Genomic DNA, 21,514 nt, shown 5'->3' on the forward strand with positions numbered 1-21,514 from the left:
GCATTAACTCTTAGGGAAGAATAGCTTAAAATGTGAAAGTCTGGGGCATGGGTGGGCAGCCCAGGCTATTACCACCATCATTGAATTCTTGAAGATTGGAAAATGAAAGCATTGACAATGTAATACTTTCATGTTAATAAAACTAAGATGAATACTTCAAAATAAATATGCCTACTCAGAATGCATGCAGATTACATATTGCATAAAATTAAGAAATGGTAAATAAGCCGGGCGTGGTGGCACACGCCTTTAATCCCAGCACTCGGGAGGCAGAGGTAGGAGGATCGCTGAGAGTTCGAGGCCACCCTGAGACTACATAGTGAATTCCAGGTCAGCCTGAGCCAGAGTGAGACCCTAACTCGAAAAACCAAAAAAAAAAAAAAAAGAAAGAAATGGTAAATATTTTAAAAATAAAGCAACAATTTACCTTTTCAACTCACAAGTGATAAAATTCAAAATAATGTTAGCACCTATTATTACTGACTCTTCAAGGATATGAATTTGACTCTACATTTCTGGTGGGGAATAGATCTTTATAGTTATTTGTGAGAAATAAATATGTCATTTTGAATTTTCTTTTAGCTAAATAGTTGTATTAGTAAAAATGAAAATTCAGAGAATAGAGAAATGGCTTAGTGGGAGAGGTGCTTGCCTGTAGAGCCAAAAAACCCAGTTTTGATTTCCCAGGACCCACATAAGCCAGATACACAAGGTGGTGCATGAGTCTGGAGTTCATTTGCAATGGCTGGAAGCCCTGGAGCACCCATCTGCCCCCACCCCTTTCTCTCTCTCAAATAAATAAATAAAAATATTTTTAAATGTAAATTCATTGAACATAAAATGTGACTTGTGTCATCTTATAGAAAATAGCCATAAGAAACTAGAAACAACTTAATATATAACATATTGGAACTTATTAAGCTAGTTCCAAAACAGGCTGAGCATAAAATGCTTAAGACCAGAAAGAAGAGTTATATATTTTGTAGGAGTCTTTTAGATTTGAGGATTGTGGTTTTGGTTTGGTTTTTGAGGTGGTGTCTTTTTCTAGGCCAGGCTCTTCTGGAACTCACTCTGTAGCCCAGACTGGCCTTGAACTCATGATTATCCTCCTACCTCTGCCTCCTAAGTGCTGGGATTAAAGATATGTGCCACCGCATCTGGCAAAATAAAAATATTTTAAATAAGTTGTTTTGCACAGTACTTTTAGAATGGCTACAACTCATCACAGGGATCAGACATGGTGTTTTCTGTTTGAGGAACAATTTTATATTTTGTAGTATTATAAGTCTTGGATTATGATGTTCAGCCTTTAAAACCCTATAGAAGATGTTTGCCATTAAAAACTATTATATGGGACAAATTTTTAAATTTTATAAGTGTGCAGTGGTTTGAATTAGGTGTCCCCCATAAGCTCATGTGTTTGAATGCTTGGTCTCAAGCTAGTGGTGACTTGGGAGATGGAGTCATGGCTACAGAATTTGTGTGTTGACAAATGTTGTAGACAGTTTCACATTGCTGGGTTGAACATCCAAACCAGGCACAGTTTAGGGGAAGAAGGGATTCATTTCAGCCTTGCAGATCCGGGGGAAGTTCCATCAGTGGCAGAAGAAGCTGCTTCCACACATCCAAGCAGAGAGAAACAACCAAACAGCCAAAAGCAGGATCCCAGAGCTCAGACTGCTGCTGTACCTTTGGACTGGAATCCAGATCTGGCCCCAAACACACCTTCTGGCTGGACCTACCCAAGTTGTAAGCTTAATAAAACACCTGGGTCTATGGGGAGCATACATTTGAACGGCCACAGTGGGCTTAGTGGCAGTATAGCCAGCTCTCTCTTGCTAGAGTTTTGCTCACTCTCCTGCTGCTGTTTTTCACCTGCTGTGGCATGGGTAATACTCGACCTCTGCTTATGCATTCCTTTTCCCTGCCATCATGAGCTTCCCCTCAAGACTATAAGTCAAAAAAAGAAAAAAGAAAAACTTTCTTCCCGTCACCTGCTTTTGGTTGGGTACTTTGTCCTAGCAATGAAAAGGTAACTACAACAAAATGAATAAAACAATTGAAAATGGAATTATATAATTTTTTTCAAAGAAATGTTTATGGGCAAACCTGAAGACATCTTGGTGTGATAAAAGGAAAAGAGAATATAATCCAAAGCATTAACAGCACGAAGCAACCAAAAAGTATGGAAGGAATAAAAACTTATATGTGTAGTTACAAAAAAAAAAAATCAGCTGAAAAATGTTATAAACTAATACACGCAGAATAAGTACAATTTACGACAAAGACTAATACTAACCTGAAAAAATGTAAATTGTGGTGTAGGTACTTTCAATTGAAAGTTGTCTTTCATCAAATAATTTCCCATTCTACATACATACATACTTACATACATACATACTTGACAAGATAAGGGTTCTTAATGTGCAGAGATACAATTGCATAAGCCCTTTTCAGCCTACTAGAAGATAGATATGTACAAGTCAAGATTATAGCTATTTGCATTTTCTTCTTTACAATTTTCTGAGTATTTTCAACAATGAATATGCATCTGTAACCCACAGTTATTTTGTAAAAATTGGTATGCATATTCAGGAAATGAAACACATTTTTATGAGATAGAAATAGTATACTTCTCTGTTCATTTAGTTATAGATCTTCATATTAAAACAAACATTTAAAGTCATGTAATTCAAGCTATATATCATACCTAGCATCTATAATCCAATGCCAACAATCAGGAGGCTAAGACAGGAGGACTATGGGTTTGAGATCAATGGGGGCTATACAGATTCTGCCTTGAAGCACAAATGGAAGATGGGGTTAAAATGTAGCTCAGTGGTAGAGTACTTGCTAGAATGTATTCTAAAACGTTCTGAGTTCAACACTCACTTCAAAACAAAACAAAAACAAGCATGTAGTTCAAATGTTTCATTCATTTATGATTAAGTCAAGTTTGTGAGAAGCTGTCAAGTAAGTTCAGTTCAGATTAAATATAGTATTTGCTTGTGTAAATTCTACTTAGGTCCTTATATTAAGGATATAATTCTACATAAGTTCTACGTTAGCTATATAAAGTTCTCAAGAGACTCTTGGTCTTGGAGTCAAATATATAAATGAAATTGTTAGCCACTCCACCACCATGGAACATGATTCACGCTGGGTCCTAGGTAATGTGTCCAAAGAGATAGCTAGAGGCAAGGCCATTTCTGACATGTAAAGAAAGCTCCAAGAGAGCCGGGCGTGGTGGTGCATGCCTTTAATCCCAGCACTCGGGAGGCAGAGGTAGGAGGATTGCCATGAGTTCAAGGCCACCCTGAGATGACAGAGTTAAATCCAGGTCAGCTTGGAGCAGAGTGAGACCCTACCTCGAAAAACCAAAAACCAAAACAAAACAAAGAAAGCTCCAAGAGGCCTCAGGACTGAGGGAATCTTGTGAAAAGATACAACATGGACAATGAGGTAAAAATGAAATATGTGAGAGCTGTTCTAACCCACATACCAGCCATGCCCTTTGTATTGATAAAAACAGGCATGAATAACACATTGTCCTTCCCAACACAAGTGAGTTGAAATCCAGTGAGTCTTATAAGAGCCCCACCCAGCTGCAGGTTTCCTTGGAGAATATGTTTTAAGGAAAAGTAGACACCTTTAAGTTGGACTTACATTTTGTGAATTTCTCACAGAGAAGGTTTACAACCTAGCCCCATGCACCAGTCAGCATGCCTAAGCCTCAGTGGGGCTTATTCTGAGTGCACTGATCATGTGGGACAAGTAACAGTCCCTCAGTTTTCCCCATGTATAAAACAAAAGCTTGGAGCTGGGGACTGGCTCAACACTTACAGGGGCTTGCTTCCAAAGCCTGCCTCTCAGTCACCATGCAAAGCCACACAGGTGCTGTGTGCAACAGCAAGAGAAACAGAAAGCATGCACACATCCACAAACACACACACACACACACACACACACACACACACACACACACACAAAGCCACAAGGGTGCTGAGTGCAACAGAAAGAGAAACAGAAAGCATGTGCACATACACACACACACACACACCCACACAAACACACACACAAAGCCACATGGGGGCTGTGTGCAACAGATATCACATGCACGTGCGCACACACACACACATGCAAACACACACACATATACACACATACACAAACAAAATTTTAAAAGCTCTGATGGGTTGTCCTGTAAAAACAACTATACTCAGTTGTATAACATTTGCATAATTCATAACTAAATTGCCTTATGCATACCATTTGCATTTCTTAAAGAAGAAAACCAACAAAATCAAATATCTTATTAGAGAAGAGAGGACAGAAAGGAAAATAAAAAACCTGAAAACGGAAAGAAAAACAAAAGGACAGTGTCTTACAATGCAATACACATAGAAGCATACAAATTTTAGATGTAGCATGGATTAAATATATCTCTTAAAACCAAAATCAATATTAATTATGCTTAATTCTTCAAAGGAGCTGGTAAGAAGATGCTATTTTTGTCTAAAATGTGTCTTTGGTAATTTTGCAACTGTATCATACCAAATTTTTATATAACCTTCCCTGTTCGTCTGTAATAACAATCATATGCTTTTTACAACTGTGATTTTTCTTTCCTTTTTTTGCATATGTGTGTGAAGTGTGTGTGATGATGTGGTCTTTGATGTGATGTGTTTGTTGCATGTGTGTGTGCAGATACACATGTTCCACGTACACTCATGCAGAAGCCAGAGGACTTCAGGGGTCGTCCTCTGCCTCTCATCTGTCCATTTCCTTGAAATGGAGTCTCTCCCTCAAGCCACAGCTTGCCATGTGCAGTCAGCAAACCCCAGCTATTCTTTGATTTCCTTCCCCTGCCCCACACCACGCATACAGGCCTGGGGTTACATACGTGTATGGCCATGCCTGACTTCATATATGGGCGCTGGTGAATCAAAGTCAGGTGGTCTGAAGTCCTCTCGAACCATCAAACTTACACAGCATGTGGACCTAACCACTGAACTTCTCCAACCCCAAATGTGATTTTTCTTAAGCATGTAAGAAACAAGTTGGCTGGAAAAAAGGAGTTTTCTCCATGTCATACCCCTGGCCTTTGGGATTGCTCCACAACTGCTGTGCCATTGATTCAGTTCTTTGAGAAGCACTATGAGTATAATAGCCAGAATAGGAAGAGCATTGAATTATGATTTCAACAGATTCATCCCTAACACCAAACACTTTCTGACTAATGTAAAGGTTGTTGAAACCCCTTTAATTAAGCCTGCCTTGAACAAACAGTAGTGTAGCCTTTGGAGAGACCAGGGTGCAGTCCCAATAGTGTCAACAAGGAATTCTATTACCTGGGAAGTCACAAGAATGCCAAGGACTGGTTCTTGTCTGAAATGCTCAAAGACAGATCTTCTACCATCCTAATTGGTTCCGATAAGCTTCTTCCATGGTTTCATGGTGTTGGGGCCGCTTTGCTAAGCTCCAGTCATGATCTTGCTGTGGCTCGGTCTTAAGGCAGCATGAACTACAGTGGAGTTTATGTACTGTACTGACTGGCATCTGCCTATTTGAAAACTGGCTCACATAGTACCTTTAGGAATACCTTAAAGTAGCCTGTGGGACACAGTGAAGGTCTGATGCATAGTTCAGAAGAAGAAAACTCTCTACTGCTAAGACTTCTCTTTGATCTGACCTCCATGCCTTGCTGTTCCTCACTGTCCATATATCCCAATCTTCACGAGTGATGAGATCCCTGTAACTGTGGAGAGGTGAGTGGAGTTCATCTTATGCCTACCTCTCACCACACTCCCTGGTCAGAACAAGATATGCAGGAAGTCCGAAGAATGAGTGAATGATGTATGGATATTCATCAAAGAAGGCAGTATTTTTATATATCGCTTTGCTGATCTGAGGCCCCCCTTTATACTTTGCCTACTCTTCTTCTGCACAGAAAGCACTATCATCTGTGAACTTCTTCTTGTTCCTTTAACCTCTTAATTCTACAATTAGTATTTTTAATAATTTTATTTTTATTTATTTATTTAACAGAAAGAAGGGGGAGAGAGGGAGAATGGGTGTGCCAGGGTCTCCAGCCACTGCAAAGGAACTCCAGACGCATGCGCCACATTGTGCATCTGGAAAACATGGGTCCTGGGGACTCAAGCCTGGGTCCTTTGGCTTTACAGGCAAATGCCTTAACCGCTAAGTCATCCCCTCTAGGCCTACAATCAATTTCGATAGTAATGCTTACTGGGCTGACATGCGACACATAACATAGCAAACATAACTTCTGTCCAGATTTATTCAGGTTGGGATACATAGATTCAGCTTTTCTGTGTCAATGCTATGATGGTGTTTTGAAAACAAGTGAGAAGAGTGGGTGGATGAGCTAAGCACTCACTGATCTCAGCCTCCTGGACAGGGAGATGTCGGGGAAGATCACCCTGAGATGTTCTTGTCTGAGTTCTCTACACTGTCCCAGCATGACTCCGTGGCAACTTCATGTAAAAATAAGATTGGCAAACATAACTAACAGAAGGAGCATTCAAGTCACTCACAGAAGCTCCATTCCGATATGATTTTGGAGAATAAACAAGAAAGCTAAGGCATTTGACAAAGCAGTCATGGTTTGATACTGTGGTCTTCAGAGATGCAAACACAGCTGCTTAGAACATTCTTAGCCATTCTGTTTAGTAGTGAGGAGGGGGTGGGACTTAAGGGAATGTGAAGAAAAAAGGATAAGCTACATGCGAGTATCCCTAAATCAGAAATCCTAATCTACTGCTCCTAAATTCAAAATGTGTGAGTACCAATGACATATGGAAAATTCTATACCATGAACCTTCATTTCATAAACTTAACAATAATATATAAAGTTACATCTTACTGTAGGTGTAAAGTAGATCTGAAGATAAATGGGTCATGGTTAGACTTGGGTCTCATTTTTAAAACTTCTCATTATATATACATAAACATGCTAAAATCTGAAACTCATCTAATCCCAGGCACTTTGGGCAAGAGACACTCAGGAGGGAGCCAGTTCAGGATGCCCTGCTCAGGGCTCTGTGGTTATCATATGGAGGTGAACACTGCAGAGAGACTGACAACACCCTCGGGGGCACGTTTGTCTCAGTTTCCTGGAGTGAACAATTTCAGGGAAGTCACCCTAGGCTAGTCTGTGTGAATTACCCAAGCTGTCCCACCATTCCTGTGAGGCAGTGACTACACTTAAGATGAGTAAAGCACATCCCTGTCAAATATTTCACACAAAGATGATATCCCTCCTCAGAAAATAAGGATTAAAAGTGTTTATCAGCAACCTCAGGAGATTTCTTTGACAGTTCTCATCTGAATTAGGACTTTACACCTTTTCTTGGCTCTCCACTGGCCCTGACAGAGAGTGCTGCTTCCCGGCAGCTGCCACCAGCGTTTATCCTGCCCAGGTCTATTTCAATTCCATTTTATTTTGGCAGACTCTTCACTTAGCCCTCTGCTGGCTTGAGCCAACATGGAAACAAACCTTCTTAGGCGTGTATGACTGGTAGCAGCCGTCTTCCCTTCCCACCTTGCTGGAGAAATGGTAGTTTGTGAAGTTCAAGGAAATGCAGACAGAGAGGAAAAGACAGCATGGTGGATTTAACACCACGGTGAAGCCAGAGAGACACACATGAAATTTGAAGCAACTCTTTGAAGAGCCAGAAAATTATCCTGCTGAGGATGGGTTGTGCAAACCACATTGTCTTAGAAAGCACAGGAGAGGTTACAGACCCTGACGACTAACCACGGCCAGAACTGCTTTCCATCATCAGAGACAGCAGCAATTAGGAAAGGATTACCGAGGATTAAACTTCTGAGAGAAAAAAAAGGAGAGGAATTTTATATAAAGCACTGATAAGCCATCCAGCTGAAAACTTAAATGTGATCTCAGATCTCACATGAGGGGATAGGCTTCACAAAAATGAAAAAGAAAAGGGAACAAAGCCATGGCAACCAACATTTTATATAGAAAAAGTAATCATGCTTCCCAGGCCTGCTCAGTGTTAGATGCATTTGTGATCTTTCACATGAACTTTTAGTTTAAAAGGTCTGCTAGCATGATTTTCACCCCAGTGACCGAAGACCATTCAAATCACAGGGAGGTGGAGCGCATATTAAAAATGTGAATGCCGCCAGGCTGGTGACATGCATACCAATAACTCCAGCACTCAGGAGGCTGAGACAGGACGATGCAGACTTTGAGGCCAGCATCTACTACCAATGAGATTCTGCCTTAAAAGGAGGGAAGGGGAAGAAGAAGAGGAAGACGGGACGAGGAGGAGGCGGAGGAAAAGGAGAAGAAGGAGAAGGAGAAGGAGGAGGAGAAGAATGTAAGTGCCCAAGTGTTCAGAAAAAAAGTGGATCTAAGATTATGCTATCCAAAATTAAAACAACTATGAGATTCCACCTTACCCCAATAAGGATAGCAAACATCAAAAAATCAAAAGAAAATAATTGCTGGCAAGGATGTGGAGAAGTAGGAACACTCATCCACTGTTGGTGGGAATGTAGGATGGTACAACCACTTTGGAGAGCAATATGAAGACTCCTGAAAAAGCTGACTATAGAGTTACCAACAGACCCAGTTATTCCCTTACTGGGCATCTACCCTAAAACCTTCAAACCACAGGCCAGAGAGATTTGCTCAACCATGTTTGTAGCAGTTCAATTCATAATAGCTAAGAGCTGTATTCAACCCAGATGTCCATCACTAGAAGAATGGAAAACTAAGATGTGGTATATCTACACAATGGAATTCTACACAGTAGTAAGAAAAAATGACACAAAGAAATTTGAGGAAAAATGGTTAAGCCTGGAACAGATCATTCTCAGTGAATACCCAATCACAGAAAAAAAATCGTCACATAGTCTCACTCATCTACAGCACCTAACCTGAATCTACCCAAGATACCTTACATACCCAGCAAGCATCTCATGGACTAGACACTAAATGGATGGGGAGGGAGGGGAGAGCATCAAAGGGGTGGGAAACACTAATCTAGACCCAAACAGCAATGGTGCCATAAAATTCTATTTCCTAAAAGGCAGACCAAATGGCTGAACCTTCACCAGGCCCTTACAAGAAACACCTGAACCACAAGACACTGGAGAGGGTAGGATCAAGTCTAACCCAAATTGTCTACATCTTCCCTCCCTGCTCTGCTCCTCCCTCCCTCCCTCCCCCCACCCTCTCTCTCTCACCTCTCTAACTCTTGCATATTAGTCTTTTTTTTCCCTCATTTTCTTAGTGGGCACTGACCTGTAACTCCTAGTACCAGCATGGAGCTATCATCCACAGTGAGCTTTTGATCAGAGAAACCTACAAGGTTCCCTAAAAGAATGATAGATTTCTGTCAGAGTATTTGATGACCCACCAAAGGTCAGTGGTAAGACCCTATTGCTGAAGACTCCATATGCAGCTGACACATAAAATGGAATGGCATGGCTGGAAGCCAGGAGAGAGTCAGTCCCTGACAGTCAGCATATCTAGTGCTAGAAGGTGCTACATGGGCGAATGCGGGGAAATGACCAATATCTGTCCAAGCAACTCATGGTCTAACCTACTTCGCAACAAATAACCTGTTGTGATGCCCACACAAGTGCAGTAGTGGCACACAGCCATGGTGGGGAACCAACTGCTCTTGATTCAGCTAACTGAGCCCCTCAGTGATACAGGACCCATAGCTGGAGCTGGGAAACAAGTCAGAACCATATCCAAACATTAGACCACTCTCCATTATCAAGCTACCATCAATCATGGGGTACAAGAGGGCCTACACCTATTAAACTCTCTCTTAAAAAAAGTAAGGGTTATTTCATTTGTCCTATTGCTAACTTACTCTCCATTGGAGAATCTGCTTCTCTTTTTCAGATAGATGCAGATCCTAAGGAGAGAGCCACCCCATCATACCTCAAAAGGGCCCCAACTGAAACTAAGGAAAATTGGCGAAATAAGCAAGGGTGCTATTTTCCTGATGTACTGGATACCAGCACAAGGGGGAAGGAGACCAACACAGAGAAAAATCAACTCCTACCAAATCAGAGAGCCAGAGCCTTAGAGGCCCCCAACACCTCATCACTGAAGCAGACCAAAAATGAACCCAACATGGCTCAGGAAAATTTTGCAAAGAGGGGGCGGAAAGAATGTCAGAGCCACATGTTGGGTCATGATATGCAGAGACATTTATCGTACCAATAACTGTGGGCTAACTCCACAATGCACGACCCATATACATCAACAAGGAGGAGCCATTGGGGAGGGGGTAGGTCATGGATGAGCCTAATAATGGTACCAAACTGCCTGTATTTGCTGAATCGAAAACTAATTTACAAAAAAAAAGGAATATGCTATCAGTAAGTACCAGGTGAGGTGGTTTTTAAAGCCTTTGAAAAGGCTCTTTCTCTTAAAGCTGTATCATGAAACCAATCAACAGTGATGTTACATCTGTGGAGCTAGTACCATGAATTCTGAAGCACTAGAGAGAATCAGGTGAGGTCATGTAGTCAACACCTTCCTGCACATGCAGGGCTGCAGGTACACCTAGATCATCTGTGTGATCACATCATCCACATCATCAAGAAACTAGCATTCCACAGAGCACTCAGAACCAGAAATGTAGCAAGTAAGATGGTTCCAGGCCCTTCTGTATGACACTATCGTTGAATTAGCACAGATGTTAAGCAAGTACAGCTAGTTATTAAAAGGTAACCTCTTATAGGTGCCATAAAGGTAAGGGAGGGCCATGTTGTCAGCATCTGGGGACCAAGAATTCAGTACACATGAGGCTATAGACAACATCTTATCCAAACCACCACATTGTGCCCCTTCCCCCATAGACCTACAGCCATCTTACAAATTTTCCAAATTGCCAATAGCTAAGACCAAGTAGTCAAAACACATGATGCTATGGGGGACAAACACCAGGGGCAACATCTGAATCCAGGAGATGGAAAGCTATCACCAACTTTAAATGATGACTCACTATAGAGTTAAAACAATGCACTGATTGGAAACCAGGGGAGACTATATGGAGAGAGAAGGAAAGCAGCACATGAATGACTATGACATTCTTGGCTGCTTACGCTTACCAGGGAGAGGGTGACATTCTCCAACACCAACAACAAAGGAGGAAAAAAAATGTCTGTGGGTGGAAAGTGTGAGTTGCCCTGGGATATGGTGTGACTGTGGTTCTTGGGAGGTGTTAGAATGGAGCTGTTAAGAGATGCCCAAGACCCAGAGAAGTGACTTGAGCAGACCTGGTGCTAGACGTGTGAGCAGCAGGGGCACAAGGCGGCATCAGCCACAGCTGGGACAGAGAGGCCTGGGGGAAACTGGGGAGAGCAGAGAGCAAGTGCTGATGACCGGCCTAGTCTGTGATGAAGGTAAACTGGCCTGATGGGGACTAACATGGGAAGAGGATAATTAAGGTGTGAGGTCTGAGAGTCCAAGAGAAGGATGCTATCCTGTGAAGCTGGTGGCTGGCCGGCCACCAGTGAAGGTAGAACAGGCCTCTTCACTACGATGATGGGGGAAAGACACAGAACTGAGTGGGCCAAGACACATGCAGCGTATGACAACACACAGGTGGAGTATGTCGTGACAACTCCACTGAGCACAGAGCTTGGCTCTGCAAGCTCATGCAGCAGCGGGGTAATGGGAGGGAGGCTGCTTTTCTTCTGCTCTTGAGTTTTTCCTAAGGACAGAAACCTGAAGGCATTTTAAGTCCTAATGAGAAAGATCCAGTAGGTGAGAAGTTGAAAAGAGGAGGCAGAGCTCTTCCTTAGAAGTTATGCAGAACATCACAGCAGAGGGCATCACCTGAGAACAGAGACTACCACCTGCTGGAACAGGAGGAAAGGAGTGCGGAGGACAGAGGACAGGTAGTTTTCATTCACCTCCTTGAACTTTCTCAGTGAAGCAGGAAGGGTGAGGCTCCTCCAGTGGGCGTGGGAGACAGGAAGAAGGGAAGAGGGGAATGACTAGAAAGGCGATCGCGGAGACCAAGTTTGAGCAGCACTGAGTGCTATTCCGGACAGCCATCTCTCTGCATCCTGCTGAACTTAGCTGAAGCAACGACCGAGACTGCCGAAGATGGCGATTGGCTTGACCTATGTGGAATCGCATGGTCAGTATGGGAGAGATGTGGAAGAAGGCGTGGACAGCTCCATGCATGAGGACTGAGAGGAGTCAGTGAGGTGAGCTCTGATGGGTGCTACAAGAGTTCTGTGGCCTGGCCACTGTCACCGAGAGGGCCGCTTTTACTAAAGTAGACTGGCGTCAGCACACCGGATGCCACAGCCTTGCTGCTGGGACTGGGATTCAACGACCCAAGCCTCCCCCACGGAGCTTGCGTGAGCTCAGCCAGGAAAGCAGTCGTCTGTTCAGCTGCAGTAACAGGGAACCAGACACCGGGCAGACTGAAACACGGGCATTCCATCTGGTCCAGGGGCTGAAAGTCCCAGGTCAAGGTGTTGACACGATCCGTGTCTTTTGAGGCCTCTCTCCTTGTCCAGTCGATGGCGTTTTGCCCCTGTCTTCACTTCCTATTTCACTGTATCTCCTTTCCATCCTATGGCCTCATCTCCTCACCAGGACACTAGTCATGTTGAATTAGGATCCACCATGATACTTCATTTAACCTAATTATTTATTATAAAAGTCCCATCTCCAAACGCAATCATATGCTGAGGTGCTGGGGCTAGGATATCAACATATGAATATGAAAGAACACAGTTCATTCCATAATAGCAGTACACTATTGGGAAGCAACCGGAAGAGACACTGGAACCAGAATTCACTATTTTTTAAATTATTTCATATTCTTCTTTTATTGAGTAGAAACTCAGTATGGACACATATATTGGTGCCATGATTCCCCTCCTCCCTGTCCCCACTGCACTGAGGGCCCTCCTCAATGGAACACACCACGGAGTTGTGGATTATGAGTTGTGAGGGCAGCAGTCAGTCACTGTTGGGGAGCACTGTCTCTGGATATTCCCTCCCAGCCAGTAGCTCCTATAGGCTTTCCACCCCCTCTTCCACAAAATTCCCTGAGCCTTGGTGGGTATGCTTTTTAAATCTATATTAGTGTTGAGCTATCCTGATCTCACTCTCCACTGGAGAATCTGTTTTTGTTTTTCTTCTTCAGAAACCAGCAAGAACCAAAGACATCCAAGATCTATCAACAAGACAAAAACAGCTGACTCCCTGGCAGGAGATGAACCACCCCTCGTGCAGCAGCCAGGGCCCAGGTGTGACCACCGGGGAACCAGCCAGATGAGAGGAGCGCTGCTTCCATGGCAAGCCTGGCAACCTGCTCAGGGCGATGGAGACAGACGCCAAGGACACTCAACATTCACCACAGCAGAAATCCAAACGCTGCTGAGAGCCACTGCAAGTAGAACTCTTCCTCTACTTTCACACCAAGGCAGGGCTTTTCAAGGTGTGGTGCATGACCCAACTGTATCACCTGGGAGCTTGTTTAAAGGCAAGGAGGGCTGGAGAGATTTCCCCGTGTTTAAAGGTACTTTCTTGTAAAGCTGGGAGGCTTGGATTTGATTCCCACATAAAGCTGGAGGCATAAAGTGGTGCGTGCAGTTAGAGTTCATTTACAGTGGCAGAAGGCCCTGGCATGGCCATTCTGTCCCTCCCTCTTTCTCTCTTTCTCTCTCTCTCTCCCTCTAACAAATACATATTTTTTTAAAAGGCATGGATTCAGGCCCCAGACCTGCAAATCCGATGCTATAGGGGTGTAGATGAGTAATCTCTGCTTTAACAAACTCTACATGTCCTTGCTTTAATGCGAAGCCACTATTTGTTTTTCCTGGCAGTCAACCAGATAATCCAGTTAACTACATATATTTCATATGGTATTGTAAACATTACTTTACTAGGTCTAGGGAAAGTCTTTACAAAAAAAGGAGATGTGAGAAAAGATCCCATGTATCTCCATGACAGGTGACTATGTGGGAGTTTCATGTTGGAAACACTGATGGTTTGTGAAAGTCAAATTATAACTCTCAGCCTTGAGGTGGCTTCCAAACTGACAGAGAAAATCAAATGAGAAAGCACTAATATATGAAAAGTACCTGGCATCAAATTTGTTACACTCAGACAGTTAATAAATAAATTTCTTTTCCATGACAAAATGACTTCTGCACCCTGCAGTGAAGATTCAAGTACCAGTATGTAGTTACAGACACCCAGCATCAACCTTCATAAGTCATTTTCCCTATGATTAAAAAAAGTATATGTTTTATATTTTATTTAGCCTTCATCAACCTCTCTGAGAAGCCATCTATGACCATTTGCGAAAGCAGAGAAGGAGCTGGCCCCTGGAAGACGTGGTGGGCGCAGAAAGAAGGGGCCCATGAGCAGGCGCAGCCCAGGCAGACATTTAGAAAAGCTTACTTTTCTGGGCACCAAGAGGAGAAGGCCTTTTGTTAACAGTTACTCTTGAAACATAACTGTTCTAATGCAGACCATACCAGATGGTTAAAATGGACCAAATCCTAGTGTTTAGAAAATGTGAGTAGACAGTCTCTCCAATAGCCTGACTTAGCATTTTAATAAAGGTGTATCTGCTAAGGAAAATAAATTTGACTCATGTTGAGTTTTATGTGAATACTTTATAGATTATAATAAAAATGACCAAATGCAGGTGATCTTACAACAAATTTGATTTAATATATCTTGGACTCACTCCTCAAGTAGTAATGAAAAACATCAACAGATTTTTAAGTTATACTTTAGTTCCAAATTTGGTAATTCAAATGATAAAATTATATTTCAACCACATTTTATAGTAACAATGGAATATATCATTTCTCTTTCTAGATTTTATTCCTTAAGCTCAAGTACTACGCTTTTAAACATGGCATTAACTCTTGTTGCACATATTTTATTTTATTTCAAACATATTTATATAGATTTTCCCAATATTCCCTAAATTCAGGACATGCAATTATCATTTTTTAAAGTGCATTGGTATAATTGAGAGCATATAGAGGAAATGCATTTTCAATGTAAATTATCCTAATAGCATTGTTTCTGAGGACCTACCAATCATATTTTCTTTAAGTTAATTGTTACATTTGAAAGTCATGAATTAATGTATCTTAAAAGAAATCAATACTCAGAAAATGAAACTTTAAGAGAAGCATCAGGAACTAAAAGCAAATAACATGTGTCTATATTTAATAAAAAATTTATATAACCAATAGAACTCAGAGACAAATTCTGATGTGTAAGTTTTAAAATTGCATCAAAATTATACAAGCACTAACATGCACCTTGTGGTTTGAATGCAAAATGCCCTCCACAGGCTCATATTTCCTCAGCCAGTCATGGAAACTTAGGAGGTGGTTCATTGCGGAAAGAAGTGGGTGAGTGGGGGTGGGCCTTGAAGTTTCATACCCTTCCTGCTTGTTCTCGGGTTCCTGCCTACAAAATGAGATGCCTGCCACATCCTTCTTGTTATGAAACTTCCCCTCAAAACGGCAAGGCAAAATGAATACTTTCCTCCTATAAGTTGTTTCTGATCAGTTATTTGTTCAAAGCAATGCAAAAGTAAAAATGATAAAATGGACCTCAAGAGAAAAAAAATAAGGAGAAAAATCTCAGGCTCCTGTACTTCTTACACACAAATTTCAGAAGCAGGCATATATGTATGCTAAGTATGAGACACACCCTCCTGAGGAGAGATCAGGCTGAAGGGACCTTAGGAGGCTGCTAGGTGGCTGGAATTGTTCAGTCTTGAACAATTGTTCAGTCGTCCACATTGCTGAGGAGTACAAAGGGACTCCAGTGATGGAAGTTCACTTTAACAAGTTTTAGTAAGCTAGAACCTAAAAGGACTCAGCCGCTGAGCCCCAGTCTACCATCCCCTCCTCCCCAGCGTGACTGAGACCTTGGCCACAACTTGACATCATGTAGCAAAGACGAAGCAAATCTGCAGAAATAACTGAGGTCCTAAATCAGTTGCTTTTGTAGATCAAGCATCCATTTGTGAGAGGCTAGTGAGGTCAAAACTCAAAGGTTTCTCAGCCACCCCGATGTGAAAGCCAGTCAAAACTCAGAGAGATCAAGGAACAGAATTCTGCCAACTGCCAAAATTAGCCTAGAAGAGCCCAGGGCTCCAGATGAAAATGCCATCTGGTTTCAGTCTAGGGAAGCCATTTGTGCTGGGCTCACACTTCTAGCCCACAGAAAGTGAGGTCATGAATTGATATCATTGGAGGATAGTTTCTTACTAGCAATAGAACACTAATTTTTTTTAACTTATTAAGAATAGGATAATTGGGCTGGAGAGATGTCTTAGCAGTAAAGGCACTTGCCTGCAAAGCCAAAGGACCCAGGTTCAATTCCCCAGGACCCACATAAGCCAGATGTACAAGGCGATTCATGTGTCTGATGTTCATTTGCAGTGGCTAGAGGCCCTGGCACATCCATTCTCTCTCTACCCAAAATCCCTTTTTCTCTCCTTCTTTCTCTCTCAAATAAATAAATAAAAATAAAATATTTTTAAATGAATGGAATAGTTGATATAATGAATACATAAAGAGTAAGGATGGGTTGAAGTCAAAGAGTGGGAGGAGAGGAAGCATGATGAAAAAGTTGGATTTCCCTGGATAGACTAGCAACAGAAATATGAACTTTAAAGAAACTGCTCATGGTGGCTCACAAGGAACACTTCTCCAAAACTGGAGGAAGGACATTCTTATTGTGTCGTGGTAGAAAAACAAGCAAAATGACCCCTTTGCAGTTATGTGGAAAGTGAGACTGATACGCAGCAACACTGAATATTTAGTTAAGGAAATTTCCAAGGAAGGATTTGAAACCACTTCCTGGCTACAACTGGGTCGTAACATGGAAGAAAAGAATGGTTAAAGAGAGAGAAGAAATGCTGTCAGATAAAATGTTGTCAGTTATTTGTTCAAAGGAATGAGAAAATAATTGAAGAAATGGATCTCAGAAAAAAAAATAAAGAGCAAAATCTCAGATTAAAAAAACAAAAACTGACTATTTTAAATAGTTTAGTCCTCAACAGATCTAAAACCATGAAAAGGCCAGGAAAAACTTGTTGGTCATGCTAGAGTGGTGCCAGGTCGCCCTCCAAGGGTGGACACTTTGGAAATTTCTGTGGACCTTTTGAAGGAAGGGTCTGGATAACTCCTGCTTTAAAGGAGATAGTTCCCACCGGGTGTCAGATTTTCCAGCTCTGGAATACCCTCATCCATAAGAAGTCCGTTCCCTCTGCTTCCCTTACCTCTTCTTTTGAAATAAACTTTACTTCTTAAGCCTTTTCTTGCCTTTTAACTCTTTAATTGGCAGAGTAAATGAAACCAATACCCCTAGCCAATATCAACTATAAGCTTTTCTCCAAGGCTGGTCTCAATACATGGGCAATCACTAATTAGAAACATCTTTTAATTTTATTATTTTATTTTGTGTTTCTTTTTCAAAATAGAGCGTCACTGTAACCCTGGCTGACCTTGAGCTCACTCTGTAGTCCCTTAGGCATTCTGAATGCTCGGTGCCTGGCTGATGGAGATTTGGGAATTAATGCCTCCTGGAGTCAGTGTAGTGTTGGGGGTGGGCTTATGGGTGTTATAGCCAATTTCCCCATGCCAGTGTTTGGCACACTTGCCTGTTTCTGTTGTCCACCTGATGTTGGCCGAGGAGATAATGTCCACCTTCTGCTCATGCCATCATTTTCTCCTGCCATCATGGAGTTTCCCCTCAAGTCTACAAGCCCAAATAAACCCTTTTTTCCCACAAGATGCTCTTGGTCAAGTGTTTTCTGGCAACAATGCAAACCCAACTGCAACAGCAGCTAAACACCAATGTTTTGCTTATGTATGTAAACATCCTGATTTTGCCAAGCACAGAAGAGCAGAGCAAGGACAGCACCCATCTAGTGTGGTGAAACACACCACAATGACATTAAAGACATTACCACAGACTTAATTGTGTGAGTCATCCATAGGAGACAGTGTCCCTAAAGGCCTGAGGTCTCTAAAGAAGGGGATTTATTTGTCCCTCTGTATCACTACAGGCCAGCCCTGTGAACCATGGTTCACTGCTGCTAACATGTGGAAACCAAGCCTTAATTCCCTTCAACTACATGCAAAAGCTGGAACCAGTTTATTTCCAAGAGGACAGAGGCTCCATGAATGCAAGGCACACATATGGCTGCTTCTCAAGCCACGTAGACCCATAAGCCATGGGTAGCTGCACCTGACAAGGATGTCATGTGTTATAAATAACCCAAGATGTTCAATGATCAGGATTCTAATTGGATAGACAGTAGAAATTCTTATACAAAAAGTCAAGTACTGCAGAAAGAAATCATCGCATGGGGAAAAGATGGCTCAGCAGCCAAAGCCTGTCAGCCCACATTCAGTTCCCTAGCCACCCATGTAAACCCAAGGCAAAGAAAGAAACCAGAATCTTGTTCCTCTTCGGCCAAGACAGACACCTCAGTTTTCAGCTCTGATATGTATTTGTGTAGGCTCCCCTACCACCCACTTCCACCCTTCGCCTCTCACTTCACCACTTTTTAAAAGGGGATGTTAGGCTGGGGAGATGGCTCAGAGGTTAAAAGTCCTTGCTTGCAAATCCTGATAGCCAGGGTTCAATTCCTAAGGACCCACATAAGGCCAGATGCTCAGAGTTTGTTCACAGCAACAAGAGGCCATGGGGCACCCATACTTACTTTCCCTCTCCCCCGACCCTTGCAAATAAATAAATAAGAGAAGCTGAATGATGCTGGTGGCCTTTTTTCTCTAGCAGAAATGCAGAAAAAGTACTTACAGGGGACAGGAGAGGATCCAACAGGTTTCTCACTTTGAGGCTCTAACTTGGTTACTGGGGAAATGTGAGATGTCTTCTTGGGATCTTGCAAAAGCATCAGAAATACCTTTTGTAAACAAAATAAAATAGAGCTGTAGACTTTTTTACATGTTACATTTCTTTACAAGATTTTCTCTTCTTCAGTTTGCCTCAATCACTCGCCTAGGTCATGACAGCCACGTATGCCAAACATGTCATGTATTTCATTAGTCATTCAAGTAATTAGTGTAACTCTGGCTGCATAGGTCTCCATAAGGCAGCTAAGAGGCCTCGGGAGGATGCAATCTGAGTGACCGTGAACCTCAGCCAACACTCACAGGGAAGGGGCATGTCAGTTCTACCAGGAGCACCAGAGGGGAAAGGCCAGACAGTAATGTGAGTATACAGGTCAGCTCAAGTTTGCAACTCACTGTGCCAGAATCTTCGAAATGCAGAGGTCAGTCAGACAAAAACCTTAGGAGTCACACATTTAAATGACTCAATTTATTTAGAGTACCTAGGAAGAATCTCACTTATAAAAATCCCTGTTTAATGTGTGCTTCCCACTGGACATAATGTACCATGTCACTGACACAGTTAATTTAAATGGCTTGTGTGAAGTAAAAGTCCATCCTCAGTGTGTTTAAATCCAAACCTGAATTAAAAACAAGAAAAGTATGTAAGTCAAGACAAAGGTAGTTGAGGGGGGCTGGGGGCAGTGAAACCTCGAAATGCATCTGGAGGTAATTTAGGAAAAGATGGAGGAAGGGACCCTAATATACACGGTGAGCGAGTCCGAAAGAAGGGAAGCCTTTGTTCGAAAGTCTTTTGTACACAGCCCTGAGCAGGACAATGCCATGGTAAAGAGCCTGGGCTCGGCTGTGAGCAACGCTGGGCCAGTCCTGTGTCTGTAGGCCCAGGATGGGGAATGCCTCATCTGAAAGACAGGCGAAGACGCCCACAGCTCGCACTCACTACATGCTCACTACAGAAGCTTGCAGCGGGCTCCCGATGTGTGTGTTATCTCTGAATACCATTATGTCCTGAGCTGACTTCGTTAGATGTCCTCCGTGGGCCATGCACCAAGGACAGAGGCATGGCGCGCTCATGCCTGGCACAGTCTAGATCCATGCTGCCGTCCCTCCAACCTCTGCGCACATTCACAAGATCCGGCCTCCTGGCCCTGCACACTCCTTCAAGGCCTCCGGCCAGCTTAGCCTCCCCGTATGTCCGCAGGTATCTCATACTCAGTCTGCACTTCTGACTTTGCACACAGCATCACCAGGGGTAGGGGGAGGCACGCAGGGAGGGCTCAGGGACAGCAGCAGTGAGGGAGCAGGCCTGCAAGGACAGGAGGTCCGCCCTCCGCATGTGGTGAGCCGGTTTGGAGACAATCCACTGAACAAAACCCGCATCCTCAGCACCAGCGAAGGTGAGGTGCTTTCACTCGATCTGAGATCAGAGACGACACCTTTGCCAACTCGCAGCCAGACCTCTGGGGAAAGCTGCAGCGCTCTCCTTGCAGAGGACGACAGGGCTCACAGTGAGGCACAGGCACAGCCACCCTGGACAAGTTATCACCGCCTGGCTTCCTGGCATACTAAATGGCAATAATGAGACACATAGCATAGGACTGTTTTGAGAAGTAGACTCATCTTTAAGGGAGAGCGCTAAGAACCATGCCTGGCATGGAGCAAGCTCACAGTATCACATCCTAAGAACGACCATGGGGTGCAAGTATGTGATGTCTCATCATGCAATTCTCAGATCAGTCCAGTACAATGAACACTGTTCGCCCCACTTGAGATGAGCACACGGAGGCTTAGCACCGTGAGTATTCACTGAACATCTACACAGAGAGAAGTGAGGAACACCAAAATCGTGTGAGCCAAGAATTATGCACTGAAGATTTTTCTTTGAATTTTATTCCACATGGAAATTTTTATGTAATGATCATGCAATTGTGAATGCTATGAAGTACATTTTGATAGCAAAGCATGCATTTCATAAATCCTCATGTCTCCTGTCTCAGCTGGCAATCTCTTTCTGCTGTCATAAGAAGCCTATGTATGTATGCATCTGTGAATGCATGTGTGCACGGTATGTATGCATCTGTGAATGCATGTGTGCACGCTTAGTGTGCTGTGGGTATGTGTTAGAGAAGGAAGCAGAGTAAGGGAAAGGCTTTCCCCCGGTACTCTCAGAAGTCAGTTAAGGATGTGATTTGAACATTTACTACACACCCTGCGTCAGGTATCTTGAAATTCTTAGATACACTGAGAGGAGAAAGGCAAATCCTAGAAAATGAGGAGTCCGTAATCGCCATCTAGTGTTGAACTCCTTAACTGCGGGTACACTGACCAGGGGTCTTGGAAACTAAAATAAATAAATAAATTAATTAATTAAATAAATAAATAAATACTGTCTGGCTGGAGACATGCCTTAGTGCTTGCCTGCAAAGCCAAAGACCAGGTTCTATTCCCCAGGACCCACGTAAGCCAGATGAAGCACAAGATGGTACATGTGTCTGGAGTTGCTTTGCAGTGGGTAGAGGCCCTGGCTTGTTTATCCTCTATCTTTCTTCAATCTCTTTCTCTCTCTCTTCTTGCAAATAAATTAAATTAAATTAATTTAAATTTTAAAAAT

The 21,514-nt window shown here is 42.7% G+C and overlaps 1 protein-coding gene across 1 annotated transcript in view; it reads right to left on the reverse strand.

Moving 5' to 3' along the window:
- Abca13 (ATP binding cassette subfamily A member 13) overlaps positions 1-21,514 on the reverse strand; it is a 367,979-nt gene that overhangs the window by 143,268 nt on the left and 203,197 nt on the right. Inside the window, exon 41 of the mRNA XM_045135973.1 lies at positions 18,851-18,956. Coding sequence (XP_044991908.1) covers positions 18,851-18,956 — 106 coding nt within the window. The remainder of the gene's footprint in view (positions 1-18,850; positions 18,957-21,514) is intronic.

The sequence above is a fragment of the Jaculus jaculus genome, chromosome 16 (genome assembly GCF_020740685.1).
Source record: "Jaculus jaculus isolate mJacJac1 chromosome 16, mJacJac1.mat.Y.cur, whole genome shotgun sequence".
In the NCBI taxonomy this organism is placed as follows: Eukaryota; Metazoa; Chordata; class Mammalia; order Rodentia; family Dipodidae; genus Jaculus; species Jaculus jaculus.